This window comes from Toxorhynchites rutilus, chromosome 3, assembly GCF_029784135.1.
Source record: "Toxorhynchites rutilus septentrionalis strain SRP chromosome 3, ASM2978413v1, whole genome shotgun sequence".
Taxonomy (NCBI): Eukaryota; Metazoa; Arthropoda; class Insecta; order Diptera; family Culicidae; genus Toxorhynchites; species Toxorhynchites rutilus.
Window position 1 is genome coordinate 217,818,911 of NC_073746.1, and position 21,853 is coordinate 217,840,763.

At 37.9% G+C, this 21,853-nt stretch overlaps 1 protein-coding gene across 4 annotated transcripts; it reads left to right on the forward strand.

Annotated features, from left to right (window-relative positions):
* Positions 1 to 514: 514 nt before the first annotated feature.
* LOC129779822 (mitochondrial proton/calcium exchanger protein) lies at positions 515 to 20,044 on the forward strand. 4 transcript variants are annotated; one of them, XM_055787534.1, is made up of 6 exons: positions 516 to 912; positions 16,635 to 18,289; positions 18,349 to 18,594; positions 18,653 to 18,757; positions 18,833 to 19,115; positions 19,242 to 19,354. In XM_055787534.1, the coding sequence occupies exons 1-5, from the start codon at positions 846 to 848 to the stop codon at positions 19,097 to 19,099; spliced, it is 2,340 nt and encodes a 779-aa protein (XP_055643509.1). In that variant the 5' UTR covers positions 516 to 845; the 3' UTR covers positions 19,100 to 19,115; positions 19,242 to 19,354. The 4 variants fall into 4 exon arrangements, with proteins under 4 accessions (XP_055643510.1, XP_055643509.1, XP_055643507.1 ...); XM_055787532.1 differs by having other exon boundaries at positions 517 to 912; positions 18,833 to 19,087; positions 19,242 to 20,044; XM_055787533.1 differs by lacking the exon at positions 516 to 912 and adding an exon at positions 15,942 to 16,523 and having other exon boundaries at positions 18,833 to 19,087; positions 19,242 to 20,044.
* The last annotated feature ends 1,809 nt before the right edge of the window (positions 20,045 to 21,853 follow it).

A 21,853-nucleotide genomic window follows, 5' to 3' on the forward strand; every position in this document is an offset into this window, starting at 1 on the left:
AAGGGGAATTATTTGCTTGTAGCGTGAAAGAGACAGACTGATCACGAGCGAGCTTCGGCATTAGCATATTGTGTTTTGTTTACAAACAAAACACAGTAGACTTTCAAGATGGCTGAAGAGTGGTTTTAGCAAGTTGGCCCACCTTAGGATATACTTCTAGGCGCCTTGGTTATATTCAGACGCTATCCAGAAACAAAACTGATAGCCCTATCTCTGTGACAGGGGAAAATGTCAATTGAACGGATGATTATTTGGATCAAGGCGCCTAGAAGTATATCCTAAGGTGGGCCAACTTGCTAAAAGCACTCTGCAGCCATCTTGGAAGGCTACTGTGTTTTGTTTGTAAACAAAACACAATACGCTAGTGCCGAAGCTCGATCCTGATCAGTCTGTCTCTTTCACGCTTCAAGGAAATAATTCCCCTTCTGCTTTCTTCCGTACTGTTTTCATATACCGCTCCCCTAACCAACTTAGTGACGAAACGGCCTCACCTAGTACCATAGACCCGTCTTGATTTGGATTATTTTCGCTTGCGTCATTTCATCAGTTCTCGGTCGCCTTCCACTCTGTACTTTACATGTTGAAAGTTTCCATTCGGGATGAATATGTGAAGTTATTACTCCTAGAAGTGTTGATTGTGAAACCTAAACCGAAAATCATCCAAAACGAAATTCGTACAGATAGGCATTATCGTTGACAACGTTTCGGCATTTATCAAATTGAATCGACTACTTTGGTAACGAGAGTGCGTACGGGTGAAGTAACGGGAAAAGGGCCTATGTTGCGAGAAGCACAAAGTTCAGTGCATTTGATTGAATGAAAACAAAAGCTGTGAAGTATTCGCGATGAGTGCATTTTTCAGAGCCCCCAAACAGGTGATCGGGTTTGGCTTGCATCACCGACACATAAGTTGTAAGTTCTAATTTGATCTAAGTGTTACAATCCCAGCCGCAATGTACTTTGTTTATGTAATAATGCATATGTAGTGCGGTTTCGCGGTCCGAGGTCAACCTCTGACGAATCGATTTGAATTTTGGGAACTCGATCTTTTGGATGAGATTTTGCAAGGCTGATGTAATGATGATTGATTGTGTATTTAAACTCCGGATTTAAGTCGTGACAGAGTTCAACGAGTTCGTGATTGCGTTGTTTATTCCGGCTTTTTCTCTGCGGTGTGCGAAAAAGCAGTCATCGGAAATGGACATGGCACAGAAAATCATATGATTGAGATGTGTTTGCAGTAACTCCGTTTTACATTTGTTGAGTATGTTTTAAATCTCGCTTATCGTTCCTCGATAATAATGTTATCCCGAGACAAAGTACGTAGAAAAAGAAGGTAGTCTCCTCCCTCATTTGTTCAAGTAGCGGTAGGTAAAGAAAAGTTTTTTTTTAAATTTTTTTGAATCGTAACACAAGAACTGTCTCAAATATGTTTCGAAATGATGAAATAGCAGTTTACTTAATCATTTTAAAATTAAAAACAGTGGAATTGTCGCACCTATATTACAAAAATAATTCAAAAACCGATGAACAAATGTGTGCAGAGGTTATATCGGAGCGGTGCCGTTCCCGTTCCCTATCCAAGAAGCGAATGCATGAGATAGTTGAAAACATCTCTGATTGGATTATCTCATTCAAAATTATTTTTCTCCATCATCGCGGACCGTGGCACTTCGACATTTTACTGTAAACAAAAACTGTTCAGCATGAAATCGATGAAAAATCACATAAAACCTTACTTGCAGTGAATATGCGTAACACCAAATGAGTTTTTTTGTTATCTCGTGTAACGTGGTGTGTTTGCTCATTCCATTCTCAAGTTTTTCTTGTTATTGTTTCCCCAATAAAACAAAAAATTGTCAGAAAGCCTAAAAACATAATTATCAAAATTATCTAATAACAATACATTTTTTAATATATTATGATGTGATTCATCTATGTTGATACAATATCAACACGAGCGCACTTAAAGTTAGAATTTTTAAAGTTTAGAATGTTTGGAATCAACAAAATAAAAAATGCTTTTCACCACATTAATGCAAAGGAAACAACGGCGAGAGAACATTATTGCATGAGAGCCGGGTTTGTTCTATTTTGAATGAACGTGAAACGCTCTAGTTCTACGACAATGATTTCTGAAATACAGTTACATTCTTACATTGTCAATAATTTGTCAAGCTGCAGACGCGCGGGAATACCAGCTAAAAGGTGTTTGTTTACAATGTGTAACCATTTCGCAAAATTGAAAAAAGGTTTCGTTATACATGTATAATAATTTAATTTCACTAGAAAACATTTCATTCTAATGTGAGATACAATACATTTGAGTATTATCATTGTATTGTATCTAAGTTGGCAATTTGGCAAAGGCAGTATTAAACACCTCAAGATAGGTCATGTTGGCTAGCCATTGACAATCTGCCCTGAACGTGCAGTGATTGAAGCGGGAAGCGCTAAATATAAAACGTGATGCGCACCAACAGCACGTGTTGGAACTAGGCCACAACAGCTCAAAGTGGTAATGGTGATAAGATACAATTTGCGATCGTGAACTTATCGTGAAAGAGAAGTGCTACCGGTTTTGCGCGACACACGGATAGATATTTAATTTTTTTATTCATAATTTCCCACGGGAAAATATTTGCTTCTGCTGGAATTTGCCTCAAGAGATTTTATTGATACGTTCCACTAATTTCCCTACTCTTTGTTAGCTGCATTTGCGAATCTTTCACTCTAGGTTAGATAGATACGAAAGGTATGGCATTGTCATTGTTTTTTACTCAATCAATGCACAGATACACATACATCGAAGATTGGCATCAAGACGGGTCTATGGTACTAGGTGAGGCCGTTTCGTCACTAAGTTGGTTAGGGGAGCGGTATATGAAAACAGCACGGAAGAAAGTAGAAGGGGAATTATTTGCTTGTAGCGTGAAAGAGACAGACTGATCACGAGCGAGCTTCGGCAATAGCGTATTGTGTTTTGTTTACAAACAAAACACAGTAGACTTCCAAGATGGCTGAAGAGTGGTTTTAGCCAAGACGGGTCTATGGTACTAGGTGAGGCCGTTTCGTCACTAAGTTGGTTAGGGGAGCGGTATATGAAAACAGTACGGAAGAAAGCAGAAGGGGAATTATTTGCTTGAAGCGTGAAAGAGACAGACTGATCAGGAACGAGCTTCGGCACTAGCGTATTGTGTTTTGTTTACAAACAAAATACAGTAGACTTCCAAGATGGCTGAAGAGTGGTTTTAGCAAGTTGGCCCACCTTAGGATATACTTCTACGCGCCTTGGTTTTAGCAAGTTGGCCCACCTTAGTATATACTTCTAGGCGCCTTGATTGGCATGATCTTGCAAGTTTCTGTCTTGAATGTTTTTTTTTTAAAAACATTTATTTCAGATAGTTTTTTCCTTAATTTTCAACAAAATCATAAAGAGAACCATATTTATATTCCGAATCGTAAAGTCCATCAAAGGACTATTTACAGCAGCTATACTCAACCTGCGGCCCGCGGGCCCACCGGGCTCCTTTAGTTGGCCCGCCTTAAAAATCATCTCGGATACATGAGATGAGAATAATGGAGTTTGACACATTACACGTTATTTCATATTACAAGCTTACACATTAGTTAGTTTTCCAGCTAAATAATATTATTGAAATAAATATCTATTAAATACATTTAATCCGATTATTAGGGTTAATCCAGTTGACGTTAGTGAATAAAAATGAAAATATGGATATGAACATATGAATTACCTATTTATAGACATATGTCTAAGTCTTTCAGTAATGATACCAATCAGAAAACATGACCTTTCTCAAAGCTGAGTGTTTAGTTTAGTTTTCCAAATTGGCTTTTTTCTAGGCTAGTGGCGAATGAACTGATTAGTTTTAAAGCCTCTATAATTCAAAACATCATCATCATCATAATTCAAGTCATCCTGCTCCAGTTATCAGACAGCGCAGTATTTTTCAATGCTGAGGTCACAAACAAACTGTAGTTTTGCTCGATTCTGAAAAAGAATGACAGATATATATCGCACAGTACTTTATTCGGTGGGGGCACCACGTCAATTTACATACCGTCTTGTGAAGTGTGCCTTTCTATTTTTGTATCACATCATATTTGAATCTGTACTGGAATGTGAGCTTAACATTTTTGAAACGGGAGCTTAGAGGGAGGTTAGAAGTGCAAAGTTTCGAGCGTTAATACCTCTGCCAGTTGCTCAAAGTGGTATGTCAATCACTTCATTCGAAAGTTAAAAGATGTATGAGTAATACTGGTTAATTATTGACCCAAAAACTTGTTTCAATAGCTCAAAACTGCTTCGAAAACAAACTATTGAAATCACAAGAATCTATGAAAAAATGACTACCTGCTTGAAAGCCCGTCCAAGTCAAGATTTGTCGATGCATATCGATGGTTGTCATTGAAAGTTCTCTAAATATTGTGCCAATCACAGTTTTATTTTGCTACTGTGTTGAACAATATCGGTACAGAATGTATCTTCCGAATATGCAAGAAGCAAACATAGTGTAGAGCAGAAGAGAAATATTAACCCTTTGCGGTCGTATTAAATTTGAGCATGGGTGTTGTACTGGTCGGAATTATTTTTCCTTAAAAAAAACAGTGATACATGCTATGAAAAATGTTTATGAAAAATATTTTTTAAAATTTTTTTTAGTGAGCTATATTTATGTATTAACAACGCATTTTAATGTGATGTTTTTATATAAAAAATATTTTGTCGTTTGAGACACCTATGCGATTATTCAAATAACATGAGACATTTATGCAATTTTTTTGTGTCAATGACAATGGACATCTCGAATTTCAGAAAGTTACCCCCTTACAAATGTTCACCACCTCGAAAAAATACTCTATGCAAAACATCAGCTCAATCGGACTTAAGGGAGAGTGACGCAAAGCGGTCAAAGTTTGAGTTTTCTGAAAATCGAAAACCCACCCAAAGAGGGAGTAAAGGAAATCGGGGTTTTCGAAAATTGTTTTTTTGATGCCAAATGTCTTAAAATTGCATGAAAAGATCTAGTGCCATCTCGAAAAATTTTTTTTTTGGTCAAAAATTGGCATTCTGTGACTGGTTTTTTTCGGAGTACGAAACGAAAAGTATGGTTTTGGGTGCCAATAAAAATAGTTATCTCGATTTATCATTCGGAACTTGCTACGAAATGTTGATTTGAACGATAGTATACCCTATGCAAAATATGAGCTCATTCGGACTTCATTTACTGGTGTCACAAACGTTAAAATTTGAGTTTTTTTGAAAAAAGAAAAATCACCGAAAATCGAGGTTTTCAAAAAAAAAAAATTGATACCAAATGTCTTAAAACTGCATTACTCGTCGAGATTTACAGTTATCTCGAATTTTTTTTTGTCAAAAATCGGCATTCTGGTTTTTTTCGGAGTACAAAACGAAAAATATGGTTTTGGCGCCAATAAAAATAGTTATCTCGGTTTTTCATTCGAAACATGCTACGTAATGTTGATTTGCACGATAATTCGATTTCCTTTACTCCCTCCTTGGGTGATTTTTCGATTTTCAAAAAAAAAATTACAGGAGGTTGTGTCCAAGATACGACCGCATTGTTGACGTAGAACTACGCTGTTATTTTATATAAGTCGCTTGTTTATATCTTCGGATATCATTCTATAACGCTTTGGCGCACAATCTTAACGTCTGCTTCACCATAACGTCAGTTTAATGCATTGATGCATCCTCAAAGGCACCAACGAAGCCCTTATGATGACGGAAAACAAACAATGTTAACTGTTTGGAAAAAGACTGAATTATGCCACACAGCTTGTACCCTGCTGTAACACCCTTCGATGCGAATTCGCTGATGAGTTTGTCAAGAGCGACCGCCTTCACCACCAGCGGGGAGAACTTGATTTGGTTGCTGCCTGGGTAACGGCGTTTACATTTTCGACCGATGCGCCGAAATCGCCTACTTCGCTGTTGTTCGATGCGGTGTCACACTCGCGAAGGCTCGGTTCAGTGCGAGCGCTTTTCACTGCACCAACATCGCGTGCATCATTAGATGACGCTTACCTCGAAATTTTATTGCCTCTGGCAATGCGTTCGTTTTTTGCAGGGCTCGAGCCTGCCTTCCTCTTCTTCTTGCTCATCACACACTACGCGAAGTGTCCAATTTATGACGCGGAAAGAAAAACACACGATACGAATAACGCCAAAAACGAACTGAAAAAACCACACGACGATATCCAAGTTGGATTACCACTGGTGGGGTCCAATCGAAGCGCAGCGAACTGGATTGTTCAACAGTCCGATGCCGAATGAAAGTTTGCCTCAGCGAGATCCACTGTTTATACTCTAAGCAAAAATTCCCCTTCATTCTTCTACTTTTTCTTTGTTCACGAAGACTTGAAATCCTACGACTTTCCCTCCGTTGGTCGTCGATAAGTTGCTCGTTACTGACTGCTCTGTTCGGGAAAGCACACAAATGTACAGAACAAATGTATGAGAAAATGAAAACGCTAAAAGTTTTCATGATTTTTAACCATTTACAAACCAGGGGATTCTAATGTATAGCATATTAAACAAATCTTACGGAATTTCCGATTCTTTTAGTATGCAAATCGCCAAAATCCTTTCGCGGCAAAAATAGTTATTAACGTTAACTTTATTTCATAAAAACGTGACCTGTTTTCTGATTTGACACCCTTAATGAAAGACGTAGTTCTACGTCAAAACTCAAACTTTGACCGCTTTGCGCCACTCTCCCTTAAGTCCGATTGGGCTAAAATATAACCCCTTGGGTGATTTTTCGATTTTCAAAAAACTCAAACTTTGACCGCTTTGCGACACTCTCTCTTGAGTCCGATTGAGCTGAAATTCGGCATAGGATGTTTTTTTCGGGGTGGTGAACTTTTTATATAGGGTAACTTTTTGAAATTTTAGGCTCGATTTTCGCCTGGAGCCGCATTGCGTGTAGCACGAGAAGAATGTCGCGCTGCATACTGAGTGCGTTACGTGTATTGTTCTGAGCGCGTGTATTCTTCTCGCGAGAACAAGAATGAATCATGAATCAACCATCTTCAGCTGCGTCTACAAAACAGCACAAACTCATCGGTTCTTTTCAGGGCCACTTAAACTTTCAACTAATAAGTTATTTTAGATATTTCGATGCATTCTAAAAATCTATTTTATATTTATTTTTGACTGGAGGGAGCTTCTGTGAATTCAGCAGTGTGTTTGGATTAACTGGTGTAATGATGTTATTTAGAATTAAAGAGGTTTTATGCTTTCTCAGTTCATTCGTTTCTAGCCTTGAAATAGACCAATTCGAAAAATAAAACTAAACAACTCGGCCTTGAGAAATACCATTTGGAAAGCGGTGCTGGCATCCCGTCGCCAGCTGGATGACTGATAAATCGTGAATGTCTTATTTGTGATTTTTTTTTATTCAATTTTCGTGATATCAATTATTGTTTCCGGATTGAAAAAGACGTAAGGTAATATTCTGCGTTGAGAGTTGTGTTCTCCGGTAAAAAACAGGAAGTGGGTTATATCTATGGTATAACCGCAATGGTCACGTAGGACTATCGTTGATTTAGTGATAATTTGTTTGAAGTTGAATCTGAATCCATTCTGAATGAATAAATAAATATTTGGAAGACTTCGAAAACGAGAGCGTTGCGTTTGAGGTACAAGGTTTTATGCATCGAATATTGGATATGAAAATATCCTTCTGATGGGGAAGAATAATCTTCAGAAGCTTTCCTGCTAATTGCACTTAATTGAAAAATCACAGAACCAAATGTATTTGGTCGCAGTGTTATATGGTTAGAAAACATTAAAATAAACTCTTTCGCTTGCATGTTATTTTCAACGCCAAGGGGAACTGGCAGATTATTTTGCAGCAGCGATATCTTTCCGGACTCTTCTCGAAGTCCACCACCAGTGGTTAATGCTAACTCGATAACCACCTGTTAATTGCACTTGATTGAAAAATCACAAAACCAATTGTATTTGGTCGCAGTATTATATGGATAGAAAACGTTAAGATAAACTCTTTCGCTTAAATGTAATTTTCAATTCCAAGGGGAACTGGCAGCTTATTTTGCAGCAACGATCACTTCTTTCCAGATTCTTCTCGATAACCAGCAAACGTAAAGAGTTGCGCGCGTGTATGTGTGTGTGTGTGGCGGTTGCTCCGATGTCTCAAGCGGAACCAATTTTCGATGCTGGTAGTCTCTCGGTCGTCTTCTCTTCTCTTTCTGATGGATCGGCAGAACCACAAAAGTGAGGGTGTTTGTTTATTTTACGCACTGAAAAGCAAGATTCGGTGGTGATTATTCATTTTATTTCAATGTAGATTCATTTCAGCCATTGACTGTCGTCAGTATATGGTAAGAAAGTTGGAGTTTTGTATATTTACGATGGTTTCAACACGCGATTTGACCAAAGTCATAGATAATCTTCGAAAATTTTAAGTTTGATAATGCATACCGGTTATCATATCATATTGGCTGATATAATTGATTATGTAGGGGCTGTTCAGCGACATACACGGAACAAGGATCTTTGAGTTTGAAAGAGGCACTGGAATTTTCATTGAAGATGCCGAAGCCAGTGGAGTTTTACTTCATATGAATATATTCATTATATGAGTTCGCGTTACTGTAAACGGTTGATGCGATTTATATAAATCTCATCATATTTTTTCACATGAATATATCGCTAGTCTAAACCCACCGTTAGGCGGCTTGCATACCGGTATGCGAGGTACAACAAAATATGTTGCCTGTTACATATTGTGTATCATAATTCAAAACCAAAAAAAAATCCAAATCCTAGATGGCCACAGTAACCAAAATAAGAAATGATCATGATTGTGATTGAAATATATTAGAGAAAACCTAGAATAAAGTAATAATTTTGTTTTTTATGCACAAATTGAAGTGTTAAACTTTATTTTTTACGTCGTACATATCCAAATAACTCGCATCTTGAAAAGAGCCTTCGAGTCGCTCAAATGAGCCGGCTCGTTTCAATGAACGAGAGGCTCTGAGCCGTTCACTTAACACATTAACACGTTTTGGGCCAAACTTAAACGCTTCATTTTTTCGGATTCCACGAATGAGATCGTTTCCTTCGATGTGGATGAGACGAAGGCGAGGCATCGGTAGGCCTTGTTAGATTCTTGGGAAACCAAGGATTTAACCTTCAAGTGTAGAAAACACTGGTTATTTCGTGTTTCATCCGTAACAGGCGGAACGCGAAACACGAGAAATCTCGTGAACGGTACACAATGTGTTAAAATGAACCATTTTGCCCACCTCTAATACCATTAGAGAGGAAATTTGTCCAGCAATGATTTTGCTTGAAACATGAATAGTGAATATAGTAAAAAAAAAGTAAACAATTTGACGATTAAAATTGGTATGTAATTTCAATTCTACTAAGACTTTCGTTTTCCCCCACAACGCAACGAGCAATCTTTTTGTCTACAATTAGATTGATGTTCAGGTTGTTGTCAAATCAATTCATACTCAATTCACGCTTTTATCGTGTAGGTCTTGCTACTAATAATTTATGAACACTGAATTCTTTTTTTACGCGACGTATGCATGTGCTTTCGTGCAATCAACGTCTTGAATGCCGCCTACAAAGTGCTTTCCCAAATCATCTTCCGTCGTCTATCGCCACTGACAAACAGATTCGTCGGAGGTTATCAGGCCGGCTTCATCGAAGGTCGGTCTACTACTGACCAAATCTTCACCTTGCGGCAGATCCTCCAGAAATGCCGTGAGTACAGAGTCCCCGCGCACCATCTATTCATCGACTTTTAAGCCGCATACGATTCAATAACACGGAAAGAGCTATGGAGAATCATGGACGAAGACGGTTTCCTCGTGAAGCTGACAAGACTGATTAAGGCTACGATGGATGGATGTGCTGTGTGCGAATTTCGGGTGGATTATCTGATCCATTCGAGTCCCGCAGGGGGCTTCGACATGGTGATGGTCTCTCTTGCCTGCTGTTCAACATCGCGCTAGAGGGTGTTATGAGACGAGCGGCGTTTAACTTTGGTACAATTTTCAATAGATCCAGTCAATTCATTTGCTTCGCTGATGACGTAGACATTGTCGGCAGAACATTTGAGACGGTAGCTGAACATTATACCAGACTTAAGCACGAAGCAGAGAGAATTGTACTGAAAATCAATGCGTCTAAAACCAAATACATGCTGGCTTTCGGATCCGAGCACGACAGGACCCGATTAGGTAGTAGTGTAATGATCGACGGCGATGAGTTCCAGGTAATGGACCAATTTGTCTACCTTGCCTCAATGGTAACGTCTGACAATGATACTAGCCGCGAAATCCGGAGACGCATCATCAATGGGAGTCGTACCTACTATGGTCCCCACGAACACTTAAGGTCAAACAGACTAAGCAGTCGTGCGATATGTTCCCTGTACAAAACGCTCATGTGATCGGTTGTCTTCTACGGGCACGAGACGTGGACAATACTCGAAGAGGACCTGCGAGCACTCGGAGTCTTTGAACGGCGGGTGTTAAGTACCATCTTCGGCGGTGTACAGGAGGACGACATATGGAGGCGAAGGATGAACCACGAGCTAACGCGACTCACCGGCGAACACAGTGTCCACAAAGTGATCAAAGCTGCATGTTGTTTGGTAATGTAAAAATGCAATTAAAGTATTTAACTGGCTGCTAATTTAGAGGTTTGAAAGGGTATACTCACATACATGTCAGATCGTGATAGCTTAAATAGTCGTGATCTCAATATTATTTTACCCATACATGTCTTCCTTGAAAGTAATTACACCCATATCTCGCTATACGGCCGCTCTTTATACGGTATTTCGCTATAACGGCCCTCTTCAATTCAGGCACGTTTTCGATTCACGGCCTAAAATATTTCGTTATAACGGCAAAAAAAATGAGGAATGGTTCAAAAATCACTTTTGTACAGAGATGAAAAAAACATTTGCGAGACAATAACTTGAGCAACATTAAGTTGTTTAATTTTTATATAGATAATTGTTGGTTTTACTGTATGTATGTTGTATGTATTGTATGTTTTATGTTTATGTTATGTATGTATTTTTGATTTGAATGAATTTAATTTTTCATTCAAATGAAACAAAAATAAAAAGATAAAATTCTGAATGATAAACCATGTTACATATTTAACAAATTTGGAACCGATCTGATTGAATTTGTATTAGAATATTTGATTCGGCTTTTCGCTTTGCGGCCGAATTTCGTAGAACATATCTAGGCCGTAAAGTGAGGTATGGGTGTATGTAATTATTTTGCCCGCTTCATTTCCCTTCATACCCATTCTTCTTTCACATGTAATATGGCGTGCATGGCATAATTTCTAATAGCGGCATGCAAAAAAGCACAGCGAATTTTATACAAACACAACGACGCGCTACTGAGCAGTGATGGTAAAAAATCACATTCAACGATCAATGAATAAGTATATCCCTCTAGTCGGATGTTTTTAAATCACCCCCAACAGGCGGTGCTCTTTTATTCTTCATATGTACACTGAGAGGAGGGTGTGCACCCGTGGCCGAGTGGTTAGCGTCTCACATTATCATGCCGGGTGTTCGGGTTCGACTCCCGTCCTGGCCGGGGGATTTTTCGTCAAAGAAATCTCTTTCGACTTGCACTGTGGTCACGCGTATTCTAGAGCTTGCCCCTCGGAATACATTCAAGGCGTGTTATTTGGCTTAGAAAATCTCAACTAAGTATTAATAAAATGACGCTAGTTAATGCATACGTTGAGACGGCAAAAGTTCCATAGGGAACGTTAACGCCATTTAAGAAGAAGAAGAAGACACTGAGAGGAATAGTTAGTAAATACGACGAATTTTTAGGTAAATATTACCAATTCCCTAGTCATTTTCGACTCTACTAATTATTAGTACATTCTACCAAAACAAATTGGTAGACACTAATTTCAACAAAACCACGGTTTGTAAATCCAATGTTGGCTCAATTTCAGGGCAATATCAATGAAGATGTTGGCCCTCATATGTAGAGGGGTAATAACAGTAATAACGATATTTGTCGAAAAATGAATTTTCAATTCGAAAGTTGTGTTTAAATAATTGTATTCTTATTAATATTCTAATATTAATATTCACACAAACCTTTGCAGTTTTTCGTTTTCGTAGAAGTTTGTTGTGAGCGGCAGTTGGGCCATCAGCGCTTTCCATATACCCACTTATTTATCTACGTAGTCGGACGGGACATCGAAACATAATTCCTCGATAATGCATGTCGTACTCTCTCCGCTCTCCTTGATGTGGCTTACGTTGTGAAACCGCGAGCAACACGTGGAATAGTGGTATTTCTACAAAATAAAATAAATATTTAGGTACAATGAATCAACAGAAACAAAATGTTTACCTCAGAATCGCACTTCCACTAAAGAAATGGCGAATGCACACACACAGTTGCTAAGCATAAAAATACTCAAGGTTACTAATGCTATGAAGTAAAATGTACGAAACGTTGGTAGGGATGTACATTGAATTTAATATCAGTTTTACAAGACTTTGGTAATATGTACAAAAAATGTGTACATTTTATCAATGTTTCGATTACTAAAGATTTGGTAACTGCATGTAATTCAATTAGTGACTTCACGAAACACCTTTCGAATTCGATTGAATTTCAGACCCTTTTTTATTTTGTAGATAAAACGGATCACATATTTGATTAATTCAATTCTGTGTGGTTACGTTCTTCGTTGCGAATAAATGTAATGAATTATGTGGCAGTAGATTTATCGAACGACTAATGTTTTTTTTATATCCCTTCAAACTTGCTGCATCTCTCAAGTGTACATACTCCTTTGACTGCAGATTTGCAGGGTTGAATCTGGTTAATTTCAGATATTCAGTCTACGAGTAGGCAATGTGTACCAAAGTACAGAAGAAAAACAAAAAGAAATCGAACAGTAAACGACGAGGATTTGAGTTATTTTCTTTGGGGGAAAATTATGTAATTTTATGTGGGCATGGACCGCATAAAAAAGTGTTTTTTTTTCAAATTGTGTAGCGAACACTATTTTTTAAAGCTACTGGGTAAGTCTTGCTCGATTGTTTGTGCGGTTCCTATCCCTCGCACAAAAACATGTTTGCCTGTACTAACTTCCGGACATTTTTCAGAAGCTCATTCTGTGGACAATGAACAATAGATCAGGAGATGCATTTAAGTGGAAATTAGCATTTAGAGCTCGACAGTTATTCTCTAGACAAAAACTGTGTTCGACAAAGTTGTTACATATGATAGAGCGCTCATTTTCATGTTGCCAAAAATAGGGTGACCAACATTTTCGATGAAATAAAAAATCTAACTTTCTTATCCCTATAGATAGAGGTAAACATAGTTTGACAATGTTCTTGTCCCAGTTATTTAAAACATCTTTGTAGAGCAAAGTTGTTTTCCATCTCTTGAAATAACCGATATAGCGCCTTTTCCTAATTTGCGTTGGGGTCTGTTGAAAAAAAAACTGTTTTTTGCTCTAACTTTTATATTTCAAATTCTACATATAAACTGTCTTCGAAAGACTTTTAGAACATACTGATACAAACATTTTGCGATGCAGAACTCGTCAATATCTCCATCTCACTCAAAATTATTGATATTTCATTCAAAAAAATACGTTCTGTGCAATTGTTTGTCATTCTTTCTGGGGCAAACATAAACAAAGTTTATTGGCGGCATTTGAAAGAACAGAGTTTACTCTACATAATGTGTGATTTTCAAAACCATGCTATTTTTCGTATTTGAGTAAATTAAAATTGAAATCATGAGTTTTTGGGTGAAAAACCATCAATAACTTTGAGTAGGATTAAGATATTGACATGTTCTGCACCGCAAAATGTTGGTATTGATAAGCTCTATAAGTCGTATGAAGACAGCTTTGATGTAGAATTGATGTAGAAAAGTTGAAGCAAAAAAAAGCCGCTTTTTCATGGTCATCCTAATGCAACTTAGGGAAAAAGCGCTCTATCGGTTATTTCAAGAGATAGAAAAAAGGTTTGTCCTACAAAGTAAATTAAAATAATTTGGGGCTACAATATTGTCTAACTATGTTTATCTCTATCTATACAGATAAGAAGGTTAGATTTTTTATTTCATCGACAATTTTGGTCACCCTATTTTTGATAACATAAAAATGAGTGCTCTATCATATGTAACAACTTTGTCGAAGACAGTTTTTGTCTAAAGAATAAATATCCCCCACTAACTAAGCCACTAACCACTAACTTTTTAACTAAGTTGCATTATGGTAACCATGAAAAAAACGTTTATTTTACTCTAACTTCTATATTTAAAATTCTACATCAAAATTGTCTTCGTACGACTTTTAGAGCTTATCAATACCAACATTTTGCGATGCGAATTCGTCAATATCTTAATCCTGCTCAAAGTTATTGTTGGATTTTCACCCAAAAACTCATGATTTCAATTTTTATTTACTCAAATACAAAAAATAACATTATTTTTGAAAATCACATATTATATAGAGTGAAATTTGTTCTTTCAAATTACGTCAACAAACGTTTTTTATGTTTGCCCCAGAAAGAATGAAAAGCAATCGAAGAGAACGTATTTTTTTGGGAAGAAATATCAATAACTTTGAGTGAAGTTGAGAGATTGACACGTTCTGCATTGCAAAATGTTTTTATCAGTATGTTCTAAAAGTCTTTTAAAGACAGTTTGTATGTAGAATTTGAAATATAAATGTTAGAGCAAAAAACTGTTTTTCTAAATGGTGACCCCAACGCAAATTATGAAAAGACGCTATATCGGTTATATCAAGAGATAGAAAAAAACTATAGAGATAAGAAAGTTAGATTTTTTATTTCATCGAAAATGTTGGTCACCCTATTTTTGGCAACATGAAAATGAGCGCTCTATCATATGTAACAACTTTGTCGAAGACAGTTTTTGTCTAGAGAATAACTGTCGAGCTCTAAATGCTAATTTTCACTCAAATGCATCTTCTGGACCATTGTGCAATGGCGATGAAATCGATATCACATTAAGTTGATTGATTTAATGGATTATGTAGGGGTTTCCGTTTGGCCGATACGAGAAGAACCTGTATAAGCCCCTACAGACTGCAGACTGTTTTACGGCCGATAGTTTGATCGATCAACTTAATCAGTATAGAGAGATATGCATATGCGCACATTATACCGATGCAGTTGGGCCGGTTTTTGCACTAACAGGTCAACTCGATCAAACTTTCTGCCGATAAAAAGTATGTAGTCTGCTGGGGCTCTGAATATACCAAGCCATCCTTCATGTGTTGTGAATGAAACAATGTAGAAGGATGATTTTCTAACCTTTTCAGCGTACAAAAAAAACTTTAAACCGCGGAACTTGAGGCAAATTTCAGATTTTCCTGAAAAAAATCAAACGAATTTCAAATCAAATCATCATTTCACTCGCTGCGCCAATATAACTTACAGGGTGTTCAATAAGTTCGAATACATTTTAAAAATGTGTTGAAAGTCACTAAAATGAGAAAAAAAAATTTGGAAATGTGTTAAAAAACGAGAATACAAGATATTCTTTTCTGCGTCAATTTTTATTGAGGCAATATTCATTGAGAGCCTTTACGACACATTAGCTGGGAGCTAATATGAACATTGAACACCCTGTAGATTCGTCAATAGGCACATTACCAACTTTTCGTTAGTATTTCTCGAGGATTTTTTCCGTCAGGCTAACGCCAAATGCACTTAAATGAAAATATATATATATTTGGAAAAAAAAACTCTCATATGTTAGTATGATGATATCTTTTTAGTGTTTGAGACTTTTTTTGTATATCAAGCTTCATAGAGAATTGTAGCTTTCTATAGGAGGAAGTTTGGTCTTCAAAAGGAAAATCAGTTCGATATTTGTCATGAGGTTCTCTGAAATATCGGTCCGTCCTAATCACGTTGGGGTGTTTGGATTATTATAGCCTTGGGAATTCATGAAATTATCCGTTAATTAGCCTTTTTTTCGCGCATGAATTCAGTCAACAATATGTTAATTAGCAAATTATTAGAAACGGTTATTTTCGGGGTGAAGAATGAATCATAATCTAAAAGAAATAAGAACAGAACACTGCCGATATTAATGTGTTCACGTATTGAGACAATTAGATGAACCAATGCCAACCAAATACTTTTTCTGCACAGTCTCTATCTCGAGGCAATCGCATTCATCCGTTTGAATAACCATAGCTTGTGTGAGAATTACCATTAGCACTAGAAGCTTGGGCGTTTAATCAGTCCTGCAGTGCAGCTATCGCGTGTGTGCTGTGAGAACTATCCCATAGAAAATTTGTTCAATTTATTTTTTGTACAGATACAAAAAAACGAATATAAAGCAAGATTAACTACTGTATATCTTATAATTAAACGAATTTAAAGTGCGGAAAATGGGAGTTCTGATTGTTTTAGGACATTTCGCTGCTCCCACTGGTAAATAACGTAAAAAGGGCAACAGTGGGAAATATCAACCACGACAAGAACATTTTACTTCCTGTGAGAAAATGCAATCCACTAATATATTGTGTATTTTTTTCGTTTCAGCGAGTGTGCGGAATCGCTTCGTAAACTATCGAACGAAGCGAACGGGGTTGAATCAGCAATGTTATAGTACTTTCCCAACGACAGGTAGGCATATGGCTGTGTTAAGTACACCGACGATAAACACAACACTGTTAGATGCGCTCGGGTATTGCTTTAATGATAATGGTGCTATTAGATGTATATCAACCAGTGTGATACGCTATGAACAGCCTTCATCCAAAGTTGAAGTTACAGTACAAACAATCAAGCAATCCAAAAAAGAACAAAGTGGAGAAGTCACTGCTGCAGGTTCTGCAGGTGCAAGCGCTGCGGCTTCCGCATCTGCCCCAACGCCGCAAACTCAAGTGGTCGCTACAGCACCCGTGAAAAAGACACTGAAACAGCGGATATGGGCCGAGGTGCTTCACTATTATCACGGGTTTCGGTTACTGTTTATCGACATAAATGTGAGCCGAAAATTATTGTGGCGAGTACTTAACGGGAAAACGTTGACGCGGCGAGAGCATCGACAACTCGTGAGAACCACTTCGGATTTGTTCCGCTTAGTCCCGTTCTCAGTGTTTATAATTGTTCCTTTCATGGAGTTGTTACTCCCGCTTGCAATAAAACTGTTCCCGGGAATGCTCCCATCAACGTTTCAGACTGTAACCGAACGGGAGGACAAAATTAAACAAAACCTTAAGGTTAAACTGGAGATGGCAAAGTTCCTGCAGAAGACTTTGGACGACATGGCGGTACAAAGTAAAGATCATCGTTCGCAAGCGGCTAAAGATTTCAGTGAGTTTTTCGCAAAGGTGCGTACCACCGACAATTTCGCTGTTACCAACGAGGACATCATAAAATATTCGAAACTTTTTGAGGATGAAATCACGCTGGATTCACTTTCTCGACCTCAATTACAAGCGCTGTGTCGAGTCCTGGAAACCTCCCCTATTGGTACCTCGAATTTGCTACGCTTCCAGCTACGAATGAAATTGCGTAGCTTGGCTGCCGATGATCGAACAATCCAAAAAGAGGGTATAGAATCGCTGAATTTATCTGAGCTGCAGGCAGCATGTCGGGCTCGTGGAATGCGAGCCTACGGTGCTACTGAGGAACGTCTACAATCGCAGCTGCGCGAATGGATAAATTTAAGTTTAAACGAAAAAGTTCCCCCCTCACTTCTGTTGCTTTCGCGGGCATTGATGTTACCAGAGAATGTGACCACAAGTGATAAACTGAAAGCGACCATCTCATCGCTTCCAGATTCGGTGGCCACAGTCACTAAGGCGGCCATCGGAGAACGCGAGGGTAAAATCGACAATAAAACCAAAATTGAACTCATCAAAGAGGAAGAACGGAGAATCAAAGAAGAACGTGAGGAAGAAAAGGAAAAACAAAAAGAGATTGCGGAAACTTTGGTGGACAAGGCGGCTGTTATTACCGATGAGAAAGTCATTCATCTCAGTGAACCGGCAGTACAAATTAGGACAGCGGTCGATCCACCTGTAATTCTCGCATCCGAAGAAATCTCCAGCAAAGACTTGGAAGTGTTGGGAGATGCGCTGGGTACACTAAGTAAGGATAAGAAAACTCTGCTTGTCGAAAAGGAAGAAATTAAGGACCTGAAAGAAGAAATCGCGGATTACCAAGAAGACGTACAGGAGCTTCAAGAGGTTGGTTGTTAGTGTCTTGATTTCTAGTGGATGATATTATATTGTGATATTCTCAACAGGTTATTACTGAGGCACCCGAGGGTGTCAAGGTGAAAGAATCACGTGCAGCTAAACTGTTGTTCAAGAAGGTAAACTCGATGATCAATAAAATGGATACAGTCTTTGCCGATCTAGAGAAGAAAGAAAAAGAATTGAAGAAACAAGTGAGCGAAGCAGAAGGAAGTCAGTCGACCGTTGATACTCCAGCTAGCATTGCAAGTGAAGAACTGGTTCGCATTGATGAACTCATGTCAGCAATAAAAAAGGTAAGAATCATTTCCCGCATCTACAATCATCTAAATAATGATTGTCTTGCACTTCCAGATTCAACAGGTTCCCGATGATTCTAGATTAGATCAAATTTCGAAAATCTTAGGAAAAATTGATGACGATCAGGACGGTCAACTTAAGGTGGAGGATGTTCTCAAGGTAACTTGACACACGTTCATCGCCATTTCACATCACATCCGTAGCTAACAGCATGCTTTAAAATGATTAATACAGGTGATTGAAATCATCGGAAAGGAAAATGTTCAATTGAACACGAAACAAGTGGATGAACTCATCGATTTGCTGGATAAAGAAGAGGTGCTTGAAGCGGAAGATAAAATCGAGAAAGCTCTCATCAAAAGTTTAGAAGCCAAAGAAAAACAGAAAGAGTTGGAGAGCAAAGAGAAGGAGAAACTTCTTGAAATACAGGACAAAGCAACTGATCTAAGCGTTGGTGAAAGTCGGGTGAAGAAAGGAGATGATGTGAAGGTCGGTCCCTGAAAATGTTAAAGTGAAGGTTAAAACTGTTACTGTACATTTCATAGACTTTAATCTCTATACCATACAATAGTTTATTTTCTAACTGTGGTTGTTAGGACAATCTTTATTTTGGCATTAAAAATATCGAAATTTTTTCCACCAGTTGGACGATTCAGGTCTGGACTCTTCTTATGTTCGTCAAAACACGCCACAAAGGAAAAATGGACAAACGGTGTCACCCAGTATTAATACATCTACTGATAAAGATTCAGCTCAACATTCTTCAAGTGGTAGCACTATTCCGCCTACCATTGTTCCACCAACTCCCGAAGTTCCAAAACCGGCGCCGGAAAAAAGGATGTGATGTTCCCGTAAAGCCATCGAAGGTGATTCTAAATCATCAGATAAGTTATAAAATTTCAGTGATTAAACGGCTCCAGCGCTTTTAATAATATTTATAGTACATTATTTGTATAAAGAAAATGAGAAATGTCTGTAGCATGCTCCAGAACGAACCGTTGTCCTAATAGGTGAATGTACAGTTTGTTTATTGATAATAAACCACAGAAAGCACATCAATTTATTTAATGTACGTGAATAAAAACGTCTTTTCGTCTCTATTTTCAATGTAGAATGTGCGAATGAGTAAAACAAAAATATTTGTTAACAAGGTTAATGGATATTATACATCGGTTATCTTAAAATTGAAACTATGTGTACGCCAAAACTAATTTATTCCACTCCGTCTTCATGGTAATTGCGCAGGGTTAGAACTAACATTGATTTAGTCAAAACATACACTCTTCTTTCAATCGCATTTTTCGCAGCTTATTATGTACTTCACATTAATGTTGCCATGAATAATATATTTCGGTGACAACTGGCAAAATCTTGTTCTCTTACAATACCCGCCTCAGCCGTAAAACAATATTCGAATGAAAATAAAAGAAACATTGTACATTGTAATTAATTAATGTTTGATTTACTCCGAAATTTTCAACACCTGGATTCGAAGGGCTGTTGGGGTATCTGTGGGATTCTGAACAATTTGTCTATCTAATAAGATGAGACGAAACGATAGTAGACTGGAACAGTAAACAATATTTGAGTTTTGTGTTGAGTTCAGCTTGAGCTTGAGTAGACTGTTCATTTCGTAGTTGCTCTCCATGATTGACTCGAACCAGCGAAATTGCACAAAGAACACACTGAATGACGCTTGGGAGTAGCAAATCATTCTCATTGTGCAAGTTTCGGTGAATCGAGCTTTAACCATTCTATAACGACGCCGGTCACATCTTCACAGTCACCAGAGGAAGGGAAGGAATGTTAGTATGATATTCGCGGCCAGAAGGGTCGCCTCTATAGTGTGGTTCTCTTGCGATTATCAAGGATGCGATAGTCGTTAGTGGGAGAGGTATGAATCAGGATTCACAGTGGTGAGTGACGTAATTAGGAGTTTATCGAAATCATTCCTTCCATAATAACCATGGATAACAGCTATTACACCCATGCTTCTTAGAGGCTTTGGACCCTTTGTAGTTTCTGTTTTTTTTCGGACATGCTACTATAGAGATCCGTCATTCGCAGGCGGAGTTTATATGTTTACTAGCTGACCCGGCAAACTTCGTCCCGCTCAACATTTGTTTTTTGTTATGAATACCTTTAAAAATTCACGTTTTCTTACTATGAGCAAGTTCATGGGTCCAATCGCAGAATTGTTCATTGATTGATCTTCTAATCGACCCCGCTGAATTCACCTTTCACAATAAAATTCCTAGTATTTCTAACAAAGTCATCATTATAATATCAGATTATTTTTAGACACAATTCTCGTTCAAGATTTTTCAACCACTTTCAACCACTAAATCGGAAAATTCCTTCCTCGAGTTTTGCTCTTATCAACACATCCTGCGATACTTTTTTATTGGTATAGATAGAAGAAGATATAGGAGTGCGTTTTTCATTTTTCCTTCAGAGCTTCCCGAAAATTTTCAATTGTCATGTTTGGTTGGAATATTTTTGGTTAAAATATTTGTAATATTTTTATGGGACCCCCTCTCCATTCCAGAGGAGGGAGGGTGTCATTCCATCATAGAAATATTTCTCATACCTAAAAACCCTGACATCCCAAATTGTGCTTGATTAGTTCTCGAGTTATGCAGAAGTTTGTGTTTGTGTGCCTCCTGTAACTCGTCTTCGTATGGCAGTATTGTACCCTCCATATGCCTAATTTGGTTCCGTTTGCTTGATTAGTTCTCGAGTTATGCAAAAATTTGTTTCTCATTTCTATGGCCCTTAGAGAGGGGGGTGGAGAGTCTAACTATCATAGAAACATTTATTGCACCCTAAAATAAACTGACCAGACGTTCCGCGTTAGCGGGACAGTCCCGCGTGAGATTCTGTCCCGCATTTGGCAAAAGAAACGAAAATGTCCCGTGATATCAATATATTTCAATATTACAATTTGATCATGTTGACTTTCTTAAATGGATTAACATCAAAGAAACTTTTATTTGGCAGACTGTTCAAGAGCGCTTCTAATGCATCCAAAGATTAATACGTTGAGCTGGTTTCATCGCACCGACATTGGGCTTTTTGTTTAGAGAGTGTCAACTGGAAGCGACAGCAACAGAAATGGAAAATGATTTTTATAAAAGTCCCCTATTGATCCGCAGGGACCAACGTGAGTCAGACGAAAAGTTCATCTTTGGTCCCCTAGCTCGGTCAGGGCTTAACGTTTTAAATAAGTCGGAAGAAATAGTGTATACTCGACAG